Genomic DNA, 26,763 nt, shown 5'->3' on the forward strand with positions numbered 1-26,763 from the left:
TACAGGCAATATGGTAGAGGGTAATTGCACAGGTTGTAGCTCAGTAATTTTATGCATGTGTTCTTCAAAGTTTTTTGCAGATTGTAATTGTCTTATAATTTGTTTTGATTATGTTTACAGCTGCCTAAATGCATGCACGTATTGCAAGACTAAGCATGCAAGAGGTGAACTCGCCAGTTACTCGATAGAAGAGTTGGTTGATCGAGCAAAGCAGTCATTCCAAGGTAAGAGGTCAAAACTACTGTTTATATTATATCATAATGAGTATGGCCTGACATCTGATATTGGATACTGCAAGTGTGTGTTGCCGGGTGTCACAAGGACCATGGGCTCCTTCCCTGTCCCTAACACTATGGCGCAATAGCTTGCCCTGTTCCCTGGATTACTTCTGATGGTGAAGACGCCGGGGCCACACACCTTGCCATAGCTCTTGAATCCGCCCTCAATCAGTACCCTTCCTCCACACATGGAAGAGGGGCATAGTAGTGTACCGTAATACACCAACCAGACTAACAAGGTAATATGAACAGGGATAAAGGAAAATACCAATCATACAAATATACACACACAAACAGAGGTAATCACCAGGGAGTGGAAGTTGGGCTTGAACCAAAGTAGAAGAAAGAATTATCACACAAAACCTACCAACAGTCACAGATAAATCCACCAAACACCCTCTATAATAACAACTAGTAGGGCCAGGGAGCCCAAACAGTCCGGACGGGCTTTAAAGCCCTGGGACAGCATAGTGACCCCGCAACGTTGTGAAGCTAGGAGCCCAGCCATCCAGAGTCTATGGTGGCCAGAAGTTACAAGGGAAGGCCACAAGAGAATCCACAGCAGAATAGATATGCAGGTCGCTCCAAAAAGTGGCAGCTTTCTTTTTGAGCAGATTCCCTTATGTCTGGTGAAACGGACAGGGGAATTCCTGAACGTAGTGAAGCTGAACAGGGAGGACACTGCGGTACTGGTTGAGACGGTACGACCCGTGTGCCAACTGAAGGGTATAGGGAGGAGCACAGGGAAAGTGAAGGATGTGAACTGTGCCGAACTCTGTGTTGATGCTGTAAGGCTAAGTGCACATTTGCGTTCGGCAGCCTTGCATAGGGCTGCATACTTTTCCCCTTCATATCCACACAGCTGCGCATGTGTCCTGCGTACCTATTTTTAGCATTGGGTACGCAGGGACATGCGTTTGTCTGCGGATGCGTCCGCATGCGTCATTTTGATGTGCCGCCGAACGCAGCATGTTGCATTCCCGTTCGCTCGGCGGGCATGTCAAAACGACGCATGCGGACCCATCCGCAGACAACTGCATGTCCCTACGTACCCAGTGTTAAAGATAGATATGCAGGACGCATGCGCAGCTGTGCGGATATGAAGGGAAAAAGTATGCAGCCCTACTCAGGGCTGCCAAACGCAAATGTGCACTAAGCCTAAATGATGTGGGTGTGCTGCGATTGGAAACAAGTAAAATTCTACATTTAGGCTATGTTCACACGATCCTTTTTTTGCTGCTGTTCCGTAGCGCTTTTCAGGCTGCAGATCCGCATCTTTTTTCCATGCAGGGTACAGTACAATGTTACCCTATGGAAAACAAAAACCGCTGTGCCCACTATCCTTTTTTTCTCAGGCAAATCCGCGCGGATTTGCCTGCAGAAAAAAAGAAGTACCATGTCTATTCTTTCTGCGGATTCAGCTCCTGTTTTCAACAGGCACCAATAGGAAAGTGCTGTTGAAAACCCGCAGAGGAATCTGCAGAAGAAACTGCAGGAAAATCAGCAGTGCAGTTTTGCACTGCGGGTTTTCCAAATCAGGACCTGAAAAAAAAAGGATCAAAAAAAGGATCGTGTGAACATGGCCTTAAAGTTGGAATTGGACTCTGTCTCTTTATGTGAAGAAGTGTCTCTGCATATAAGGGAGGCCTCTGAAAGCCAGGCAAGTGAGACTCTATGTATGTAATGCGGGTTGCCAGGGCACGCTAAATCAGACATCTGACTACGGCCCTGGCTGTCGCTCACAGAAATTCCCTCAGTCTCTGTTACTCCAGCTTCTGGACCCAGGTTCCATGAAACACCACAAAATCACAGTTCTTTTCTAACAGTTGAAGTTTACTAAACAAAAAGGTATTCCTCACATTGACAGCACAGTTCACACAGGGCAATGTTTCCTGTCCTTTCCCTGCCTTCTGGGCAGACTCTAGTATATCTATCATTTCTCTCTCTTTACTCTCTGGATTCACGGCCGTACCTCTAGCCAGACTCTGTCCTGTCTGCACTTTCCTTTCCTCTGCCATCCGGGCAGCATCTTTGGACAGTTCATGTCCCATCTGTACCTTCAGCATCACCAGCTCCCTGTCAGCCCCTTGTCCTTCCTGGGGATGATCCTGTTGAGCTGGTGTCCGACTGCACTATTCTCCAGCCTGGGATCCCTTACTGCCGTCCGCTGCTTTATCCCCACCGCTGCTTTATCCCCACCGCTTGTAACTGTCTCACTGTTTGCATTCTTCCCTTGGGCAGACTGCCCGGGCCTCTGATTCTAAACAGGAAATTCCTTTCCTATTTCTCCCTGCTCTGTGCTGCTCTGCTATGTGCCCCTCCCATCTACTTAACTCCGTGCTGCCTGTGCCTAAACTAATACCATTATCTATCCTAGTCTCTATTTCTAATGTGCCCCCTTCTATTCTAACCATGCTTTTACTCTATGCTAACTTCTATTCCTAATCCTAAACATATAGACAGTACATGGCAGATACAAGACATCACAGTACTTAAACATTACACTATACATTAATAGCAATGAGGTGACGCAGGTAATCGTGTGAACAGTGTCTAGGGGAGAGGAGGCACGTGAAGTTCCCTGCCACCTCCTTACAGGTGTTTCAGTATTTAAATCTACCATAAAGAGAAGACTTCTTGAGAGCAAATACAGAGGTGCAAACCATTAATCAACCTTAAAAGTAGAAAGGCCAGTTTAGGCTTTACCAAAAGACATCTAAAGAAGCCAGCCCAGTTCTAGAAAAGTATTCTTTGGTCAGACGAAACTAAGATCAACCTGTTCCAGAATGGTCGGAAGAAGTAACTATGGAGAAGGCTTGGAACAACTCATGATTCAAGCACCACACATCCTCTGTAAAACATGGTGGAGGCAATGTGATGGCTTGGGCATGCATGACTTTCAGTGGCACTGGGTCACGAGTGTTTATTGATGATGTGACTGAAGACAGACGCAGCTTGATGATTAAAGTGCACTTGGCTATATTTTCTGCTCAGATTCAACCAAATGCTGCAAGCTTGATTGGACAGCGCTTCACATTACAGCTAGATAATGACCAAAAACATTTTATGTATGGTAAAGGTGATTTGGCCAGCACAATGGCTCAGTGGTTAGCTCTGCAGCCTTGCAGCGCTGAGGTCCTGGGTTGAATTCCCACCAAGGACAACATCTGCAAGAAGTTTGTATGTTGTCCCCGTCTTTGCGTCAGTGTGCTCCGGGTTCCCTGCTTTGTTTGCTTTAAAATGGTTGCAATTCCTAAATGTTTCACAGGATACATTTGTTCAATCCCTTTAATTAAACCTGAAAGTCTCCAATTTAATTGCATCTCAGTTCTATTATTTGAAATAAAAATTAGCGGCATGTAGAGCCCAAATCACGGAAATGTGATCACTCTCCAAATATTCCTGGTGCTAACTGTATGTGCTTCTAGAGGAAGCATATTTCTTATATATTTAAAGATACAGTGCTTCAGGAGAAGACATTTTATTTGTATCCTTATAACAATCCAGTGTGGTCCTAGTTTTAGACAAATTTAATTGAGAAAATTAAATGGGTGCAACTTTATGTGGGAGGTAATGTCCAGTATTTACTCTGGAAGACTTTTTGTAGGTAATAGTCTGATGATTTGTTTTGCAGTATTTTGCTTTCTGAATTATATCTATTTTAATAATTACAGAGTTTGCAAAAATTGTCAGTGGGTTCTCTCCAGTAAACATTTTTTTTTAAAGTGTAATAATCTTACTATTTTCTAGGCAAAAACATTGGCCCTCATTATATTGCACTCTTCTCTTGCCTCAGTGGTTGCAATAAGCCAGGCTATTCGTCTCCACCATGCTACAGCACTAACATGTCACTTTTGTAAAATAGTCAAACATTTGTTCCAGATCCTCTAGGACTTGTTTTGTTTGCAGGTTGCAAGATTCCGCTTACACTAGAGCATAAAAATTGTCATCTAAGATAATGTAATGCAATCTTAGTAAATTAAAAAAGAAAAAAAGTAGTAGATAAGCCAGAAGGAACAACTGTCAGTTGGCATGGCTTTTATCAATTTATGCAAGATAAAATTTTCCCTGTAATGGGAACATATGGTACTCTGGGTTTGATTTGCTGGTATCCCTTCATCCATTTGCAGTATGATGAATTGCTTAGCATGTCCAACTTGCATCTGTGTAGACCCCCTCCTTTTCCATACACGAAAAAAATCACTTTTTTTTCTCTCCCTGTCAAGTCGATTTGCACAATTTTGACACTTAGATGTGACTGAATTTACAATCAGGACTTTAGGTATTCCTTTGTGCACATTTACTTCCTTAATCTGTATTTTCTTTCAAATTTGCCAAACACGTGCATCTCCACCTTTTCTATCAGCAGGTAAGCTGGTCTTATTTTCATTTGTGCTCTATTGTTAATAGCTGTAATGTTTACTGATTGGTCTTGTAAGCTTTTGTTTTATTAGAATGATCTTCTGTTCAGTTTATTCTTTTACAAGACATGCCTAAGGCAGCAACGGTCTGAAACCCATTTTCACAACATGAAAAACATGTATTTTATGAATGCATTGCGATGAGTGTCTCATGGAGAGATTTATATTCTTGTGCATTGTCTTGCTAAAGGTTTAGCATAAGATACACTTATTTGAAGCAGTTTAATTTGTATATTTACAGTTTTGCCCTCTCCGATAAAAGGCACGTTAAAGGCGTTTTCCCATCTAGGAAAGATATCATTTCATCTTTTATTGGGACCTCGTGAATTACGAGAAGGGACCTCTGAAATGTTCTGTGAGAAGGCATAGAACATCTATTGCCTATGGGACTGCCATAAATAGAGGAGTGGTGCGCTTGGGTACTGGTGGCACTCCCATTGACTATGAAGGTCAAGCCTGTCTGCTCCGTTCAAGGCTGATCTCTGCAGACGCCTGTTGTAGTGGTTCTGAACCACTGTTTTTTGGTTCACTGGGTCACAGCTGTCGGACCCACAGCAATTACTAGGTTATACCCCATCTTATGTTTAGAGGATAACTTATAATTTTGGGAATAAACTTAGAGCTAATGGTGGAGAAGTTCAGAGTGCTGTTGGCAGCATCGTTCTGTCATGTTACTTTTGTCCAGTCTTGTGAAAGACAACATAAAGAGATTGTCCACTACTTTAGCATTGATGACCTATCCTATCGAGTAAAGCAAAGTTGTGTTTTTTTTGTTTTTGTTTTAAACTAGAATCCCTTTTACGTGATGTAAAGCCATCTGGATTTTATTGTCTATGTTCAGATAAATTCATTATGTCAAACACTTACCGTAGCTTGGAGCAACGAGCCATGTTAAGGAGCTAGTTTAGATTTTATAAAACCTTTTACATGAGGAACATTCAGCTTCAGTAATTAAGTCACTGTGAACCTTATGAAAAGGACAGAAACACTTAATTTACGAGCTGACTGAGCTCGAGCGCTTGCAGTGTGAGTATTTAGTGATGGCATGGGTCTGCTCTGTAATTGGTATGACAAATGGGGACATTAGTGCTGGCCGTTGTGCTTATAACCCAAGACGGCTTTTCAAGTACTGCAAAGCATGCAGTATCTCGTGGAGGGAGTACGGCAAAAAGATGCTGAGTTGGAGGGTTTTTCAGTAGATGATGCAAGCCATCATGGGCCTAAGTGTGTGTTTCTCAAGCTCAAAAATAGCTTCAATTAACATATATCAAAAGTTAAAGTACGTCTTTACATGGACAGAGCAGCGTCCACTAAGAACATGAACTCTAGCTCTACCTCCCATTGAGCTACATTAAGCTAATATGTCATGAAGACAATTAATAGACGTCTGTGCAAAGTATCCTGTCCTGTATATACCATGGCTATTGTGTAATACCTTTGAATAGTGGAGGATTTAGGCCTCAATAGAAAGTCATGAATGTCAAATATCCACAATACATTATAATCACCATTATTATAGTTGTTACAATGAATAAATCCCGTGTAGCTCCACATGACTGCTACCAGTGTGCTATGATGACTCTATGCATGTCTCCTATACCAGAATATAAGAAATACCTCATACACCTTGGTTAGGCAAAATAATTTCATGCTAATTAGAAGGTCTCTGCTCTTCTAAGGAGTGCTTATCAAACTTTTTTTTGTGGCTTTACCAGACAGACTAAGGCCTCTTTCACACGTCAGTGTCTCCGATACGTGTAGTGACAGTTTTCTCAGGTACCGGAGACACTGACACACGTAGACACATTAGAATCTATGTGTTTCTGCACATGTGCGTGTTTTCACACGGACCGTATGTCCGTGTGCAAAACACGTAGACATGTCCGTTTTTTTCCGGCAGCACGTACAGCAATACATCCTGCACATGTGCACATGGAGAACCGAGTGCACTCTCCTCCGTGTGCACGTACCGCCCGCAGGAGAGACAGCGCTACACTAAGCGCTGTCCCCCCCGCTGTGGTGCTGAAGGCGGCATTCATCTCTTCTCCCCCGCAGGAGAGAAGAGATGAAAGATTGTTTTTGTTATTTTTTGTGAAAAATAAAGTTTGCATGTGACCCCCGCCTCCCAAAGCAATCACCGCAGCTAGGCACGGGAGCGCCGCTACTTCCTTCCTTTATCCAGATTTAAAGCTGTCCAAACATTGCGCAAATACGCCTGGGCACTACGCAAACATAGCATCACCGGGATCCTTATCCCTATTCTCCCTATACGCTCTAAACTCTCTGAACAAGCGAGTATGATGAAGGCTCTGGTGGAGCCGAAACATCTCTTATCGCTTTTTTGAAATATTCTGTTATGCTCCCTGAACACATTGAATATAATTTTTAATAATTTGGCATCATATTCCCTGAGAGAGTGCGGTGAAATTTATATTTGATTATCTACGATACCATTTGGTCCGTTACACCTGCACCCCAATTCTCTGACAGAGTGCACGCTATATGTATTACTACTGAGAGAGGCCTAAGATATTGCCTTACCATCTGTGGCCAAAGGCCAAAACAAGAAAGATTGCTCAGTGTACATTTCATTCATCTCGTGCATTTACTACAGCTTTAAGGGAACCTGTCACATGCAAAAACACTATTAAACTACAGAAATGGGTTCAATGTGCTGGTTAAGAGGCTATCTTAAGAGGCTTAGGTTAATATTCTAATTCTTGCTTTGTGACTGGATCCTGGCTATTTTACCAATGAATACATTATTTTTCTTTGAACACTATTCGTGTAATTTTATTCAGAGTAAATATACAGTGTCAGGCTGCAATTTGACGTCTTCCCATCAAAGGCACTAGGAGGTGTGAAGTGTTTCCAATTCTGTTTGTTCTCAGGACATCCCCCCTGGGGTGTGCGCGCCGATAAGGTGCTTTCCCCAATTCTTCCCTGCACAGTCATTGCTATGTACGCATGGTTCCTAGCCATGACTATGCATGGAAGAAGTGGGGAGAGCATATAATTGGCGCATACACTGGAGGTCACAGACACTGCCCAGAATGCTGAAGGACAGCTGAGGGAGTGCAGGGTGCAGATGCAGGATTCCGGAGCCATAACTGATTTGCATGGGAGTGGGTAGTATTGTAATGACAGGAGGCAGGGATTTCTTCTAGGCACCGCACGCCCCGGAGCCTGGAAGAAATCATTAGCATAAGGAAAAGATTATAACATTTCTCCACAACAAGACCATTAATATGAGGCATACAGGCAGGATTAGTGTAACATTTCTATTACCTGTCTGCCCATATTAATAGGTTATATACGTCCTAGTAGAGTGACAGATTCCCTTTAAGGTTTTGAAAAAAGTGCATGTCACTTTTCTGATGCGACTACTGATGGAATCCACTGAAAACTAGGCACTGTCCAATCAAAAAGCTGCAAAGAATGCTGTAGTGAAAAAAAGTATTTCAAAATGCTAGTAAAGAGCTCCAGGAAAGGCCTTATGACAGAAAAAAAATCCTCCTAAAACTTTCCAAAGAAGAAGTGTTTCCTGAAGCAGTTTCCATGCTTTGTATGAATCGAAAATCTGCATGCACAAACCGTTAGGCTATGTTCACTTTCTGTGTTTCTGCACCTTTTTTTTCCAGCTTTTTTTTCTGCAAATTTTCAGCTGCTTTTTCATAGTACCAGCATAGTGCAGCGCCATACAGTTTGCACACATTATCATTGCTGTCCCCGATGGGGCTCACAATCTAAATTCCCTATCAGTATGTCTTTTGGAATGTGGGAGGAAACCAGAAAACCCGGAGGAAACCCATGCAAACACAGGGAGAACATACAAACTCCTTGCAGATGTCCTTGGTGGAATTTGAACCCAGGACTCCAGCGCTGCAAAGAAACTGTGCTAACCACTGAGCCACCGTGCTGCCCTTACAACGAAAAAAAAGCAAACACTAAGCAAAACTAGCTTTTTGTAAGCAGTTTAAATGTGACATAAAATAACCACAGCAAATACGCAACGTGTGAACATAGCCTCTTCTTCCACCATTAGGAAAGCAACAAAGTGAAATCGATCCAACAAAACACAGGGAACTGCCTATGATACAGCCCAATCTGTTTAAAATGTGAGAATTCATGGCTTGTCTGTAAAAATTAGACATTTTTAATTTTGCAATAACTTCATTGATTGTTTTTCCAGCTTTGTTTTATATTGCAGACTTGCAAATTGCCTCTTCAGAGATGGAGGACTTGAACTCTATAGCGCCGCCTGTTGTAATATGACTTGGCATAAAATCAGAATCTCAGTTTGCAGACAGTGTTTTGGGCTATTAGGTGAGTGGCTCTGGATTGAGGTCTAAGTAGTAACATTGTAACATTTCTCCATGTGAAGAGTGGCATACTGGCCAATGCATGCCAAGGTAAGGAGGCTTATTTGCCGTGCAATGCTCCTCTGGGAAATTTAATATGCAAAGAGTAACTTGTAGGATTCCTGCTTCTGACAGATGGCGCTATAGAGATCAAGTCCTCTTCCTCTCTGAAGAGGCAATTTGCATATTAAATTCCCAGAGGAGCATTGCATGGCGATTAAGCCTCCTTACCTTGGCAAGCCAGAGCTGGTATGTCACTCTCCACAAGGAGAAATGTTACCTCTTAGACCTCAGTCCAGAGCTTCTAAACTAGCAAAATCGAGTGTCATACTTAGCACTGATGAGGGCCAATAGCCCGAAGCACCGTGTCTGCAAATTGAGATTCAGATTTGGCGTTTATCCTAAGTCATATCGCAAGGATAAAGGGTCGGTAGTGACTTGTAGGATCGCTGCTTCCAACAGGTGGCGCTATAGAGTTCAAGTCCTCTTCCTGTCTAAATAGGCAATTTGCATATTAAATTTCCCAGGGGAGCATTGCATGGCGAATAAGCCTCCTTACCTTGGCATGCCAGACCCGGTATGTCACTCTCCACAAAGAGAGATGTTACCCCTTAAAACATATTGCAGGCGTAAAATACAACACTCTGATATTGAACTTCTATGAAAGGTTATAAAATTTTAGAAAACAAGAGTACACTCTAAATGTGCAACAATTGACTAGCATTTGGCATAGTCAGTTCTAGGAAAAAAACATGGTACAGGGCAGTTTGCTTTGTAACACCACACAACTTCCCTGATAAGGTACCAATACTAAACTCCCACTTACAAGTTTGGAATCACATGTACATTGCACATATCACATCATGCGTAGGTTCATTATAAAGTCTGCCAGCTCTCCAGACTTGTAGTACTTAACAAAATAAGGCTCATAAGATTTTCTACTGTGACAGTCCTGTTGGGCTACATTCCCATAATGAGTATTTGGTGAGTTTTTGATGATGCAGATTTTTGTGCACCAGTTGGGTAAATTAGGCTACTTTCATTTTTTTCATTGCGTTTTACAGTGTTTTTTTTTAATGCATTTTTATCACACTTTTGACATTGTGGGTTTTGCCTTTTTTTTCCATATGTCATGTTTTAAATAAAGCTGTTTTGTTATGTTTATTTTTTTATAAATTTTGGTATTTGACTTTTCCAAAGCGAAAACGCACTAAAAATGATGCATATTCATATTTTTCCCTGGGGATTTTCTGCATGTAATGCAATTCTATGGGGATAATCTCATAAAACTCGTACTCTCAAGAGAAATTGACATATTGAGAATTTAACAAATGCACATTTACTGAGCGTTAAAATACCCCTAAACAGTGGGCATCCATCTGCTCTGCTGGAAGTGTAATACCGCGCTTTTTGCTTTCTGAGAATATGTAGCGTTATTATAACCTCATTGTGGGAACTTAGATTTATAGTTCCTGAAAATGTATGAGCAAATTGACAAGTGGGCAATTCCATTCCCATGTGTATCTACATAGTCTGAAGCTGTCGGCTCTGATTAGAAAGTGTCAGATGCACCCACTTAACAAGCATAATTGTCAATTTAGTCATACATTTATCAAGAGGAAACATTTTTTTTGCATTATCTTATGGGAAATACAATAATTTGCTATATCCCTTGTACACGTACATCAGCAAAAATCTATTTTAAATTTAATAATCTATTTAAAACTGAAAAATGATTTGTCCTATAAGAAATGTAATTATATTGTAGTGTTTGTTGTGTGTGTGTTTTTTTTGTAATCATGATGGGAAAGTTAGTACATTGACCTCTTCTTATTTTTAGCCAGTCTAGGAGCTTGCTCGCAAACCCAATATTGCGAAGTATACCAGACACTGGTGGATAAGCTAATGTGGTCAGGTATGTGGGAATGCTGCCTACTGTAGGGATGCGGGCAGCGTTCCACACCTGCCACATGTTTCTGCTTAGGTTTCTTTTCGTGTACCACACTGGAGAACAGGCAATCCTGCCAGGGGTGAAGGCTGCAAGGATTTTTTTTGTTCTTTTTCTAAGGAAACAAAAGTTCAACTGAGGCTTTTCCTTTTCAGTATTTTATACAGTGCATTGTATCCAAATGTTTCATTTTGGCTTAATTGCATGGGCGAAATTGGCTTTTGAAGATCTTGTTTAATGTAATTTTAATAGCCACATAAAGATATGAAACTGATATTGCTACCTGGTGATTTGCTGTCCTGACCTTCTGCAAGATGTGAGCCTGGCACAAATCTGAATACGTAGCCCCAGCTGGTTTGTCAAATCAGCATTGCTACCTTTTTCCAAATAAAACAAATGGAGAGCTTGAATAATAAGACAGACCAGGATTAATTTCATTTTAACATATAGGCAAATGTCATTCACCAATAGAGAACATAGCCAAACATTCATATCTCTCGTAGGTGTAAACCATTCATAGATTATGTATTGCATTTTCACTGCAGTAGTATATATGACCATAGATATTGGATGCTTCCATGTATATGATAATATGAAGACTTCTGGAACTGCTTCCCTTGTTCTCTCCTGCAATAGAGCTCACTCAAGAGGAGCTGAATGAAGCCACAGGCTGCACATTCGCTTTTCCTGCTCCATACAGGCATTGAATATAAAAAGGTAGCCCAAACTAAACAGACAGAAAAACATCCTGCAGACCTCCATATCACGTGGACCTTCTATCAGAGGTTTATTCAGATCAACACAGCTGAGCTCTGCTGTATAATGTCATCCACATTGCTGCAGTCTTCTCCATGAGCTGTGTATAGGAGAAATCACTGCGGCTTGTCTCCTCCTCCAGCAAACCGTGGATTGCAAACAGAGGTGTATCTAGCGTTTCTGGCACCCGGGGCAAGGATTCATTTTGGCGCCCCCCCCCCCCAAGGACATATGCCCCCCGACAGCCCCATCATTGCCCTCCCCCCACACACACACCATTCACTTCTCTGCACATTCCCCTGCAGCGCGATACACACACACACACACAATACTGAGCCACACACACACATACACACATTCACACACACTCACATACACACACACATACACACATTCACACACACACATATACACACTCACATACACACACACACACACACACACACACACACATACACACATTCACACACACACATTCACACTCACATACACACTCACACATACACACACACTCACATACACATACATTCACACACACCTCTCACCTCTCCTTGCGCTCTGCCACAGCAGCTTCATCACCTTCCTCTGACACAGCCGGCCGCTGAATGATGACGTCATCCAGCGGCGCGTCTGTGTAAGAGGAAGCAGGAAGACAGATCGCTGGGCAGCGGAGCTGCAGGGATTTCTCCCTGCCCGCCGCAGCCACTCTGCAGGGGCTCCCCTCCCCCTCTGCATACATTGGGAGCCGGCACTCTACAGCTTCTCTGTGCCGGCTGTCAGCTTGACAGTCGGCACAGAGAACAGCTGACTCCCAGACCGGGGGCGGCAGAATGCAGCCGCCGGGGGAGACCCTGCGGACCGCCAAATTAGGCGGCCCGACTGCGCCCGGGGCTCATGCCCCGGCTGCCCCCAATAGATACGCCACTGATTGCAAATGACAGATCAAGCATGCCGAGAGGAAAATGCAAATTGTCTCTTCAGAGATGAAGAGAACTAGAACTCTAGTGCCACCTATTGGAAATAGCAATCCTAACGGTCAATGTCGACCCTTTAACGAGCCTTGTCACATGACTTAGGATAATAGCCAAACCAGAATCTCAATTTTCAGACACTGTTTCGGGGTACTGCCCCTCGTCAGTGCAAAGTGGAGATCTGGTTTGGCTGATTGAGAGGCGTCTGACCGGGATCCAAGAAGTATCGTTTCTCCTTGCGGAGAGTGACATGATAAGCATGTCGAGGTGAGGAGACTTAAAGCCGCCATGCTCCTCTGGGAAATATGCAAATTGTCTCTTCAGAGAGGAAGAGAACTAGAACTCTAGTGCCACCTATTGGAAGTAGCAATCCTAATGGTCAATGTCGACCCTTTAACGAGCCTTGTCACATGACTTAGGATAATAGCCAAACCAGAATCTCAATTTGCAGACACTGTTTCGGGGTACTGCCCCTCGTCAGTGCAAAGTGAAGATCTGGTTTGGCTGATTGAGAGGGAGACTGGTGAGAATGCAAAATAGAAGTCACATAAAGGCCAGAAATGATGTTATTCCTCATATACGCACAATATCCGCCTTATTCTGAAAAGTTACTTGAAAGTACAGTTGCCCTTTGTATGCAACTCCTTGCTGCTGCGGTCTTAACGCCAAGAAATAACCTGTTGAGAACATGTCACACAAGTCGCCGTTTCTAGTAATTGATAGGGTTATTGCAGTAGGAATCACACTCATCTAAAAGTTATAACGTAGCCAGTAAACTTTAGAAAGCCCCTTTAAAGGAACAGTACAGCCCACGTCTGCATTTTTTAATTTCTGGATTAGTTGATATCAGACCTCTCTGGCCCACATAGAGTTGGTCCTTGGTGACCATGTTTCAAGAGCTGAGATGATCTCCTAATGTGCAAGCATAGTTTCTTACTCTTGACCCAAATGCACAAGTTTGCTGTAGAAAGTGGGCAACTATCGCTACTGACACATGAGAACAGTTTGATGATTTATTTTATATAGTATTTTAAAAAATTGCTGAATTCATAATTGTATAGTTTTGAAGAAAGTTGTAATTCACTTATTATCTGTGTAACATAAGCCACTGATATTTAGAAACACATTTCCTGCGAAATAGAGCAGTTGGTTTTGTGTAATCAGTTAACTTTAGGGGAATCATTCTTTACAAAGAAAGGAAAAAAGGTTTAATTCCCTGGCAGCGCCACCACAGGGGATGTGAAGCATTACATGGTGCTCATCGGGCTGTGACACACAGACCTTCTTGAGTCCTCCAGAGAGCAGATTAGGCTGGAATGTAGCTTTAATTAGGAAGAAATTAACTATTTCTATCTGGAAATGGCTAGCGACTAGCATACTAATCATGTAAGATTTAACCCTTTGCATTATGTGGGGTGAAATCTGTAATGAATATCTGCAAAAAGAATTGACATGTTGCAGATTGCAAAATACACATGTCGGTTTGTGTTTAGAATGTCTGCATGGTGTAAATTAGATGCTTTAAAATCTAATCTTCTTAGCTTTTACTGTATTATGCTGTGACTTTCTGCATAAAACTCTGCTCAATAATTACCGCAAACGCGATACGTAAATTTGTACCCTAATTCTTGCATTGGGTTTTTATGTGTTGATAAATCCTAGAGTCATGCTCATCAACCCATTTCACCATGCACAGCACATGACCAGGCTAGCGGCCTACCTACAGCGACTTTTGCACAGATAAAAATTGCTGGTTACGACCGCTCTAATGTGTAAGGGAAAAAATTTCTGAGGGGCCCTGCGTTTAACAGTGTGCGGTTACAGATCAACAGTAGATTTTTCTTTCTATGCTGCAGAATCAAAATTGAAGGCATTGTCCCACAAACAACACTTGTCATCTCTTAAAACGCTGTGGCCCTCACCAATATTGGGGATTTGAGGCCCAAAGCCTTATGTGTAAATGAGGCGTGTTTGAGCATGTGTGACCATTGAATAGAGCAGTGGTCGCACATGCTTAGTACCTCCCAGTTCATAGAGTGCCTTTTTGGATCCCAGTGGTCAGGTCCCCCAGTGATCATATATTTATCACCGATTCTATGGCTAGGTGATATATATTGTGCTTGTTACAACCCCTTTAACTGCGATAAGATGTAATTCACATATATTACCTAAATACTAAACATTGTCATCAGCGTTCCAAGGAAAATCTGTAATGTTGGAAACGTTGCTTATTTTGTAGTAGTTTCTAATTGTAGACTTGTAGTAGTCTAACAAATGCTGGAACTATCTGAAATTTTCATCGGCATCTAGAACATCCTGCATCAGAGATCGGCTTCGAAATAATTTTTTTTATCGGACATTCATTTTGATTCTAGTTATTTTCAGCTGAAATTGTCAGCAAAGGAAATGGATCGCGGTGTCCATGTTTTTTGGCCTTTTGCTGCTTAGGCTACTTTCACACTAGCGTTAACTGCATTCCGTCACAATGCGTCGTTTTGCCGAAAAAACGCATCCTGCAAAAGTGTTTGCAGGATGCGTTTTTTCACCATTGATTAACATTAAGCGACACATTGAGACGGATTGCCACACGTCGCACCCGTCGTGCGACGGATGCGTCATGCAGTGGCGGACCGTCGGGAGCAAAAAACGTTACTTGCAACGTTTTTTGCTCCGTCGTAAACGTCTTTTCCGACCGCGCATGCGCGGCCGGAACTCCGCCCCCACCTCCCCGCACCTCACAATGGGGCAGCGGATGCGCTGGAAAAATGCATCCGCTGCCCCCGTTGTGCGGCGGAGACAACGCTAGCGTCGGGAACGTCGGCCCGACGCACAGCGACGGGCCGAGCCCAACGCTAGTGTGAAAGTAGCCTTACACTGGGTTTTATTGCTGGTATTGTGCTCATAGCTGGAACTATGGGGAATCCACTTTAGTAATGTAAATTACCATGTACATTTGCTTCTAATGTCTTTCCTGTGTTATCCTAACTTTTGAAATAATTTTTTAGATGCAGATGAATATTCGTTAATAGTTGTGATTCCCAGCCCTGAGAGTGTCATTACAGGGCCATGTGGGACATCGCTGATGTGTGCGTAAGGACTTGGGCCTACATCACACAACCGTGTTTGAAGCTGACCAAGCACATATGCAACACAGACAGCTTCCGCGTGCTCTCCATTCAGCGCGAACGTCTCACTCCCCCCCCCCAAAAAAAAAAAAAAAAGAAGAATAAAACGTGCATGTGAAAAAGACTGTTCTGTGTGCAAAAAACAAGTGTTCATTGCAATGTGAAGGAGCCCAATTTAGGAAAGGCAAATATTTCCGTCCTATAATGTCCTTGAACCCGCTGTTTGTTCCAGAGGATGTCATATCTGATTTAGGCTCAATAAAGCGCAAAGTGTACCAGAATACCACAGCAAACAAGAGGAAAGATCAGGTGAATAGTAATACATTTAGGCTGCTTTCACACTAGCGTCGGTACGGGGCCGTCGCGCTGCGTCGGCCCGACGTACCGATGCATACTGTGAAAAAAATGGCCGACGTGGGCAGCGGAAGCAGTCTTACGATGCTTCCGCTGCCCCATTGCAAGGTCCGGGGAGGAGAGGGCGGAGTTTCGGCCACGCATGTGCGGTCGAAAATGGCAGACACGACGTGCAAAAAAACATTACATGTAACGTTTTTTGTGCCGACGGTCCGCCAAAACACAATGCAACCGTCGCACAACGGTTGCGACGTGTGGTACTGCGTCGCAATGCGTCGCTAATAAAAGTCTATGGAGAAAAAACACATCCTGCGGGCAACTTTGCAGGACGTGTTTTTTGTCCACAACGACACATTGCGACGTACAGTGCCCGACGCTAGTGTGAAAGTAGCCTTAATGACCACTTGCATTTGTTATGTAGATCATGTCCTTGCACATTCGTACAACAGAAACCATAAAATGTATGCTTCTCATATGAAACAGATGCTTCGACTTGGAAACTGTTCCTTTTGGCATGATACCTAATGGAATGAAATACTGTAAGTCAATTTGGTGCTTTACATTTTGGCATTAAACACCAGATTGATGCTAAGTAATATTGTAGGCATCCCCTGTAACATTCCTGTCTTCTCTCTCTCTTTTCTTTGTATTATTCATGTACATTTTTTTATGCGGAGTGTATGATACATGGATCAACCACATGGTTTCTGTCCAGCTTCAATATACAGCTCTGCAAACATCAATCAAAAGTTTCTTCTTGGCCTTCTTTCCTTTCTCCCCTATGACCTTTACGTTTTTCCAGAGAGTGTTTGTATTTAGAAATTACAGTTTTGGAAACGCACCTGAGAATTTAAGCCATTTCAATGTTCTACATTTTCTGTATGGGACTTTGCGCTGAAGGAGGATTAAAAATATAAGAACATCACAAATTATTATTGTTGAGACAAGTCACAGGCATATCTGGAGTAGTGCATTAAATACACATGCACATGTCCATTTTATTGAATTGCAATGTAAAGTGTGATATAAGCGCGCTAATATTTTATGCGCTTCCTTTGTCACACACTCATGATGCGTAAAAAGACATTTCTAGCGTGCTATTTTTCCTAATTTTTTACCTAGCTAACTAAATAAGGCTACGTTCACATTTGCGTTGTGCGCCGCAGCGCACAACGCAAACAAAAACGCGGCAAAACGCACGCTAAAACGCTGCGTTTTGCGCCACATGCGTCGTTTTTGCCCGCAAGTTGGACGCAAAAAAAATGCAACTTGAAGCGTTTCTTGCGTCCAACGCTTGCGGCCATGCGGCGCAAAACGCAGCACAACGCATGTCCATGCGCCCCCATGTTAAGTATAGGGGCGCATGACGCATGCGGCGCCGCTGCGGCGCCCGACGCTGCGGCGCTGACCGCAAATGTGAACGTAGCCTAAAGGTTCTTTATGCCCAGCACACTGATGATAATTTGGAAAGCTGTCTAGAGTAGAATGACGATACTGTGAATGCAAAACTTAAAGGGTCTGTGCCAAGTCAACATGTTTTTCGATGTTGAGATGATAGGGGAGTAGTTATTGATCGCTGAGGTTCCAATTCCTGGACCTTCAGCAGTTTTGATTACTGGAATCTGAAAAACCCGTTATGAGGAGAGTGGAGATGGAACTTGTGTACCTCTGCTTGATTCATTATCTGTGGGACTGTCTGATGCAGCCCAGCGATGAGTGCTGTGGTTTGTTAGACCCTCTGAGATCAATATGCCGTCCCCTGTCCTATCGCTAAGGGCTAAATTATTAACTTGGTACAAACCCTTCAAGGCCCATAGACTCCACCTTTTGAAAATGTATGAATTGCTTTAACCCTTCAGCATAGCTGCTAAATATTCGCCCACATTCCCTAATTTAATAACCTTTGGATGAACCAAAATAAAAAATGGCTGCCAACCGCAGTATAATTTTTTGCGCTTATGTTATTTTTATATCCATAGCAGTTTCATAAAATTTCTGTAATAGCTTTTATAATGATGTTTCCTTAAAGACACATTTATAAACTACTGTCCACCGTTTCCGTTCAGGAGGACAAAGTGCTGCAGTTGCTTTCACCATTTCTGCAATACTTCTTTGAGACAGTGAACAATAAAATTGGACATTACAGTATAATATAGATATATTTTTGAAGTTTTGTAGAAAATTTTCCTTTATTGGTAGAACATTTCTTAAGGTCATCTTGATGACACAACATAGGTAACTGATTCACTATTCATTTACACAAATAATTGTGAAAATCAGTTAAAGAATAACCGTTTTTATTTATTTCATAAATCAATAGTACCCATGAAAATAAGCAACTGTGTAACATATATCAGAGAACTCTGCTTCTTTCTCCTTCTGTACGGATCAATGATTATCAAAATCCTTAATTCAGGGGTAAACTCTGTATTCAGTGAGGACACATTTTTACATTATTAAATAGGAAATGACAGTGGCCCTAGCTCCTTGTCTCTCCTATCCTTTCCATATAGTCTTATCAGTAGCAGCTGTCATCTCTTATTTCAGTAATGTAAAAATGTCTTCACAGTAGCAGTAACGCTGTCGATAATACCGCACTTGCGGGGTCATGCTGTCAGATGTCAGTGTGATCCTGCAGCAGTGACCTGCAGTAAAAAGATAACCGCAGTTCAGCAGGCGTGGGCTGATGAGACTACTGCTCCCATCGGGCTACATCTGCTGTCACTGATAAGTTACAGCTGATGGGAGACGTACGCTCATCAGTCGGCATATGTGCTCACAGTTAAAAGTAAAATAGTGACATACGGTACATATTCAAATAAAAATAAAAAATAAATTATACTCGCCTTATATTAGTGCATCTGGTAGCATTGTTTTGTCCCTTGTTATTGGACATATTAGTGCATCTTGTAGCATTGTTTTGTCCCTTGTTATTGGCCATATTAGTGCATCTTGTAGCATTGTTTTGTCCCTTGTTATTGGCCATATTAGTGCATCTTGTAGCATTGTTTTATCTCTTGTTATTGGGCATATTAGTATATCTTGTAGCATTGTTTTATAGCTTGTTATTGGCCATATTAGTGCATCTGGTAGCATTGTTTTATCTCTTGTTATTGGGCATGTTAGTGCATCTTGTAGCATTGTTTTGGCCATTCTTATTAGGCATATTAGGGCATCTTATAGCATTGTTTTGGCCATTCTTTTTGGGCATATTAGTGCATCTTGTAGCATTGTTTTATCTCTTGTTGTTGGGCATATTAGTGCATCTTGTAGCATTGTTTTATCTCTTGTTATTGGGCATATTAGTGCACCTTGTAGCATTGTTTTGGCCATAATAGTGCAGCATGCGACTGTTTTTTCAGTGTTTTTGCAGAATCTACAATGAAGAGTTTTGAACAGTGTTTGGATTTTTGTCAGAACCTACTCCGAAGGCTCACAGAGATATGACTGGTTCTTATGTTTGTTATTGGTTTAAAAGCAAAATCAAAATGTAAAAAATGCATGAAAATGTTGTGTGTGAACCATTCTGATACTTGCTTTTTTTTCCTAAATGGAATCTTACCACCATTGTGCTTACTTGAATGAGAAATAGCAAAATGTACTACTGTTATTATACAGGCAAAATGATTCGCATTGACTTATTAGCTTTAGTGTGCGGACTGTCCAGCCCTGCAGTAATAATATATTGTGATGTATATGTGTACTTGCTTCATTTCTAGTTCCATTAGATTGAATTTGTGCATTTTATGAAGTATACAGTGAGCCATCTTTATCCCTTTAAATAATCCGCTCCCATTACAAGTCAACAATGTCTCTCAATAGAAACCTCACCCTCTCAAGAATTTACAGAGTCGTTTCCATCGTTACCGGCCTTGAACTCCTGAAATGGAGTTTGAACATTTTGAAGAAGCGGCTCTCTGCACCTGACGGCACAATTGTGTTGCCTGCATTGGGACAATGGCACAAAGAGATGAAAAGTACTGTGGCAAAATTGCTAATTGGAGCAAGTACACTGGATATGGTTTCTATTCTTTCTGATTCATATTAAGCTGTTGTGTAATGGTGTAAATGTGTATTCAGCTCCCTCACAAAGCTGCCATTTCTTCTGTTCACATACAATTGTCATAGTCAGGTATTAATTATGATTAATGAAAACAAACACTGTTATTCCCAGTTACATTTGTTCATAGAGTGGAATGCTGATTTTCTTTGTTTCAATGTTGTTTTTACTGTAGAGAACATGTTTAATATTGTGTGTTGTCATTACATGCAGTTCAGTTCATATTATCTATACGATTGAGATGGTATTAGCTATTCTTAAACTTTCCATTCAAGGAATATTTTGACTGTACAATTCAGCATAAATTTACTTATTACAAATGGTTTGCCTAATTACCGTATTTTCCGGCGTACAAGACGACTTTTTAACCCCTAAAAATTGTCCCAAAAGTCGGGGGTCGTCTTATACGCCGGGTACGGCGTGTGCAGGGAGCGATCCTGGATGATTCCCAGGGTCTGAAGGAGAGGAAACTCTCCTTCAGGCCCTGGGATCCATATTCATGTTAAAAATAAAGAATAAAAATAAAAAATATGTATATACTCACCCCTCTGAGAAGCCTGGCTCTCACCGCTGTCAGCGTCTGCCTCCGTTCCTAAGAATTGCGAGCGTGAAGGACCTTTGATGACGTCACGGTCAGGTGACTGGTCACATGAGCGGTCACGGACCAATCACAGGCCAGTCACCTGACCGTGACGTCATCGAGGGTCCTTCATGCTGCAATTCTTAGGAACGGAGGCAGACGCTTACACCGGTGAGAGCCAGGCTTCTCAGAGGGGTGAGTATATACATATTTTTTATTTTTATTCTTTATTTTTAACATGAATATGGATCCCGGGGCCTGAAGGAGAGTCTCCTCTCCTTCAGACCCTGGGAACCACACGCTGTATAAGATGACTGGGCGTATAAGATGACCCCAGTCTTATACAGCGGGCATATCCCAAATTCCATATTTTATATGGAAAAGTTGGGGGTCGTCTTATACGCCCAGTCGTCTTATACACCAGAAAATACGGGTAGTCTATTCCCTTCAGTTCAAGGTCAAGCAGGAAAGGAAAATGTTTTATCAACTCTTATGAAAACATTTCCACCCACAACTGAAATTCTCTTGCACTTTTTTGTTTTGTCCAAATTCCTAAACTGGATAGTCTATAAACATACAGTGTGTAATTAAACAACTTAAAGAAGCACTCCCATCAAAGTTAATACATTCAAATCATCATATTATATAGCATTGTGTACTTACAATTGCTCATTTTGCCTTTCTATCCAACTAATTATTCTATTCTTGTGTCTCTGCTTTTATCATTCTTCTCTTCAACTCCTGACCCAGCTGTTTTGCAGCTTCCTTCTTGCCTTTTTCACTTACAGGGAAAGTTGACCACCTGTTTCTACATACAGCTTAGGAAGACTCAGCTAGTCCGTTTTTAATCATGTGATAGCATAGACCTAGTGGAAAAGAGAAGAATTAACTGGGTACAAAGGCAAATGAGCAGTTATAAGTACACAGTGCTACAAGGGTTTTCATTAAAGATTTCCCCTCACCCACTTCCTGTGGATCGAGCACAATTAAACTTGGCACAATTATTAGTGCTTCTTTACATAGGTGACACCAAGGGACACACACTTCTCCCATCTCTGTAAGCAACTGTAAAAACCTTGCTTGTAGAAGTCGACAGGTTGCTCCAAAAGCCACGTTGTGACTTCTGGAAAATGCTTGCCCATCAAAAATAACTTCATTGTTGGAAAGAGGTGGAAGTCCTATGTAGCGAGGTCGGGTGAATAATGGGGATGCGGTAGAATTTCAAAGCCATAGGAGCATGCTTCCATTGGGCAGCATGTGAGTTGTGAACTGGTGTATTGTCTTGCAGAAGGTGGTGGACACTTTTGGTGAACATGCCACGTCTCTTTGTTTTGATGGCCTCCTGCAATTTCCGCAGCAGTGAAGCATAGTATACTCAGTGATCATGGTACCCTTTGCTGGGAAATCCATCAATACTACTCTGTGCTGGTCCCAGTAATACTGTGAGCATGACCTTGCCTTCTTTGGAGGCAGTGAGTCATGATGATTCCATTGCATCTGCTGGACTTTAGTCTCAGGATCATAGTGATGGACCCAGCTTTCATCCTGTGTAATCAGTCTGTTGAAAAAGTCCTCTGGTTTCCATGGCACATCGTCAATATAGCCTGAGAACATTCAACTTGTTCCTGCTTCTGGAAAATATCCTCCCATGCTTGCAGAATCTTCTGTATCTGTGCACATGCTAACTGCTTCCAGTGGCTGATTTGACATTTGTGGAAACAAGGAAGCTTTATAGCTATAGACACCATAATTAGTACTGAATAGTTTAGTGCATTTTAGAATTTCAGCCAAAAGGCTGCCTGCTCCTTTAGGCTGAATTCACACACCATTTGCAGTTGTGTTTACAATATTTTAACGGCCAAAATCTTATTTTTATCTTATGGTGTGTGTTTTTCTGACAATTTTCCCATACGCTTTCCTTGAGGACTACATAGAAAATAAATACACTTTACAGGTGACATAATAAAAATTTACATTAATAGTGCATGTAGAAAAAAACATAAGAAAAAGTTGGAAACTCATTACAAACACTTTAAAATGTTGAAAAACCGTGTAAAAGAGCTTTAATTGGTTCTCCGTATCTTCCCGGGTGGGTACTTTCTAATAATAATTTTTTACATTCTTGAGATTTTGATGTCCCAGATGTGTTCAATTCGATTCAGGTCTGGGGAACGGGCGCACCAGTCCATAGCTTCAATGCCTTCATCTTGCAGGAACTGCTGACATACTCCAGCCACATGAGGTCTGGCGTTGTCCTGCATTAGGAGGAACCCAGGGCCAACCGCACCAGCATATGGTCTCACAAGGGGTCTTGTTAGCGACCTGGTGGTTAGGAGCACCCGGAATGACCTGATGAGTAAACTCAAAATCGGAACTAGCTCTGGGAAGTGGGAACTCTGCTGACCGCAAACCCTACTCCTATCACACACACTAGAAATTGCCGTGGAGCGTACCTAACTCTCCCTAGACGCCTCTTCACAGCCTAAGAGCTAACTACCCCTAAAGATAGAAATAGAAGCCTAACCTTGCCTCAGAGAAATTCCCCAAAGGAAAAGGCAGCCCCCCACATATATTGACTGTGAGTTAAGAGGAAAGTCACAAACACAGGAATGAAACAGGTTTTAGCAAAGGAGGCCAGACTTCACTAAATAGTCAGAGGATAGAAAAGGGAACTATGCGGTCAGCACAAAGACTACAAAAACCACGCAGAGTATGCAAAAAGACTCCCCACACCGACTCACGGTGTGGAGGTGCCACTCTGCACCCCCAGAGCTTCCAGCTAGCAAGGGAATATCATGATAGCAAGCTGGACTAGAAATTAGCAGTACTAAGAAATATATTTAGGAAGCAGTAACAACAAATTAACTAGCAAAGACTCTGCTGGAGTAGACAGGTCCTCAGAGAAGTCCAAGAGAGATCTGAACCAATACTGAAACATTGACAGCTGGCATGAAGTAACGATCTGAGTGGAGTTAAATAGGGAAGCCAGCAAGCAATAAACGAGAGCAGCTGACAAAGCCAACCTCAGTGACCAGCAGTTCCCCTCAAAGCCACCAGAGGAAGTCCAAGAGCAGAACTAACCAAAGTACCATTCATGACCACAGGAGGGAGTCCGAGAACGGAATTCACAACAGGGTCTGAGGATCTCATTTCGGCACCTAATGCCAGTCAGGTTACCTATGGCGAGCACATGGAGGGCTGTGTGGCCCTCCACAAAAATGCCACCCCACATCATTTATGACCCACTGCCAAACCGGTCATGCTGAAGGATATTGCAGGCAGCATATTGCTCTCCACGGCGTCTCCAGATTCTGTCACGACTGTCACATATGCTCAGTGTGAACCTGCTTTGATCTGTGAAGAGCACAGGGCGCCAGTGGCGAATTTGCCAATCCTGGTGTTCTGTGGCAAATGTCAAGCGTCCTGCAGTGTTGGGCTGTGAGCCCAACCTCCATCTGTGGATGTCAGGCACTGAGACCATCCTCATTGAGTCTTTTTCTTACCGTTTGTGCAGACGTATGCACATTTGTGGCCTGCTGGAGGTCTCTTTGCAGGGCTGTGGCAGTGCTCCTCCTGTTCATCCTTGCCCAAATGCGGAGTTAGTCGTCCTGCTGCTGGATTGTTGCCCTCCTATGGCCCCTTCCACGTCTTCTGGTGTACTGGCCTGTCTCCTGGTAGCGCCTCTGGACACTACGCTGACAGATACAGCAAACCTTCTTGCCACAGCTCGCATTGATGTGCCATCTTGGGTGAGCTGCACTACCTGAGCCACTTGTGTGGGTTGTAGAGTCCGTCTCATGCTACCATGAGTGTTAAAGCACTACCAACATTCTAAAGTGACCAAAACATCATCATCCAAAAAGCATTGGTAGTGGGATGTGGTCTGTGGTCCCCCAACTGCAGAACCACTCCTTTATTGTGTCTTGATAATTGCCGATAATTTCCATCTGTTGTCTATTCCATTTGCACTACAGCATGTGAAATTGATTGTCAAGCAGTGTTGCTTTCTAAGTGGACAGTTTGATTTCACAGAAGTTTGATTTACTTGGAGTTATATTCTGTTGTTTAAGTGTTCCCTTTATTTTTTGAGCAGTGTATATGCAATGCACAGGTATGCCAAGCCCTTCAGAACAACATGCACTCACTGAGCCTAATTCACAATATGTGATGTTTCTAAGTAGGATCATTTTTTAAACCAGGCAGTGGTAAGATCCAAAGCCAAAAGACGCATTTATCGTATATATTGTAGGGATTCACCTGCTGACGTAGTGTTCACACAGGCAATGCGGTTAAGTACAAGTGCTTCCATGTAATTTTAAGGGATTCAAAACCTAAACATCCTCTTCGGGGCATAAAGGTATAACCGCAAAAAAAAAAAAAAAGTTAATTCAGCAGTCACATGTATGTCAGTGCAGGCTCACCTGAACAGAGTGAAGTCCTCTCCACGAACAAACTTTACAAAAAGAAGTAATACAGTCCCTCCAGTTTCAGTATTACCTTCATCCGGAGCTCTGGCAGTTTCTAGCACTAAACAGAACTGTTCAACTCCATGCACAGCTCACACCGAACAGACTGCAGCTCCAACACACCGACTGTTCAGCTTTCCTAGCTGACCTTTGCAATCTCCATTTAGAGAGAGAGCCTGGCTTGTTTCTCTCCCAGCTACAGCTCACATTTTGGCTGGTCATTAACCAGCTGCAGCACACTCTACTCTGCTCAACACCTCCAGCTGACTGAGAGCTCTCAAATGAACACATGCCCTGATTCTTAGTCAAAGATAGTCAGGTGCTTCTAATCAAGACCTGAAGTGCTAGAATTTAACCCAGTTCTACCTGGCTTTCCTTCATTAGAGTGTCTACATGTATTTTGAGTAAATAGCAGGGCTACAAGTGTAGGGCTATTTAGATAACATTTCTATTAATGTCTGCGTTGAACCAGTGCTCACACAAAGTACTTTGTATGAAGAAGATTCCATAATAGATTTATTCTCATGCTGAAATTCTTGTATTATGTATAATAACAGGTGAAAGAAGATTCATATCCAGAGTTGTACGATGTATGAACATGAGACAATGATGGTTGAATCAATACTAACTAAATTCAAGGAGTAGTGATGAGCGAATGTACTTGTTGCTCGGGTTTTCCCCAGCACGCTTGGGTGGTCTCCGTGTATTTGTAAGTGCTCTGAGATTTAGTTTTCCTTGCCTCAGCTGCATGATTTACAGCTGATATGCAGCTTGAATACATGTGAGGATTCCCTAGCAACCCCCACATGTACTCAGGCTGGCTAGCAGCCATAATTCTTGCAGCTGCGTCAACAAAAGCTAAATCTCCAAGCAGGTACAAATAGTCGGAGACCACCCAAGCGTGCTGGGGAAAACCCGAGCAACAAGTACACTCGCTCATCACTATCAAGGAGAGAGGGGTTAACTGCATCAGAGCAAGACTACAGGGAGACAGAAAAGACAAACTTCAAATGGCAAACATTGTTTGCGGTAGAACTGCAATAATACAATCATAGCTTTATGTTATATCTACCTATAACCAGTTACAGCCACATGTAGGCTTAGTGATAAATAAGCTGTTATTATATTCAACAATATAGCTTGATAAGATTTTGAGCCACTTTTGATTTTGTGTATTGGCTGTGATATTAGTAGAGACCCCTACCTCTTCCATTCCCCTCCCAACATGTTCCGCTACATCCTTGATATTAGCATGGTGTGGGACACAAGCATTACGAAATTCTAGAACTCTAACAATCCTTGCTAGGACTATGAAGTCTTTTTTTTTAATTTGATATCAGACTATATCAATATGCCTCTGAGCTGATATTCCCCAGCAGACACTCATTATGCCCTTATTATATGAAACCAAATCTAATTTTTAACAATGTCTAATTTAATCAT

General features: G+C 42.3%; 1 protein-coding gene across 3 annotated transcripts in view; it reads left to right on the top strand.

The window, feature by feature from the left end:
- CDKAL1 (CDKAL1 threonylcarbamoyladenosine tRNA methylthiotransferase) overlaps positions 1-26,763 on the top strand; it is a 1,052,012-nt gene that overhangs the window by 381,286 nt on the left and 643,963 nt on the right. For all 3 annotated transcript variants that reach the window (XM_077269963.1, XM_077269960.1, XM_077269961.1), the window contains exon 9: positions 121-224. In XM_077269963.1, coding sequence (XP_077126078.1) covers positions 121-224 — 104 coding nt within the window. The remainder of the gene's footprint in view (positions 1-120; positions 225-26,763) is intronic.

Source organism: Ranitomeya variabilis, chromosome 6 (assembly GCF_051348905.1).
Source record: "Ranitomeya variabilis isolate aRanVar5 chromosome 6, aRanVar5.hap1, whole genome shotgun sequence".
Taxonomy (NCBI): Eukaryota; Metazoa; Chordata; class Amphibia; order Anura; family Dendrobatidae; genus Ranitomeya; species Ranitomeya variabilis.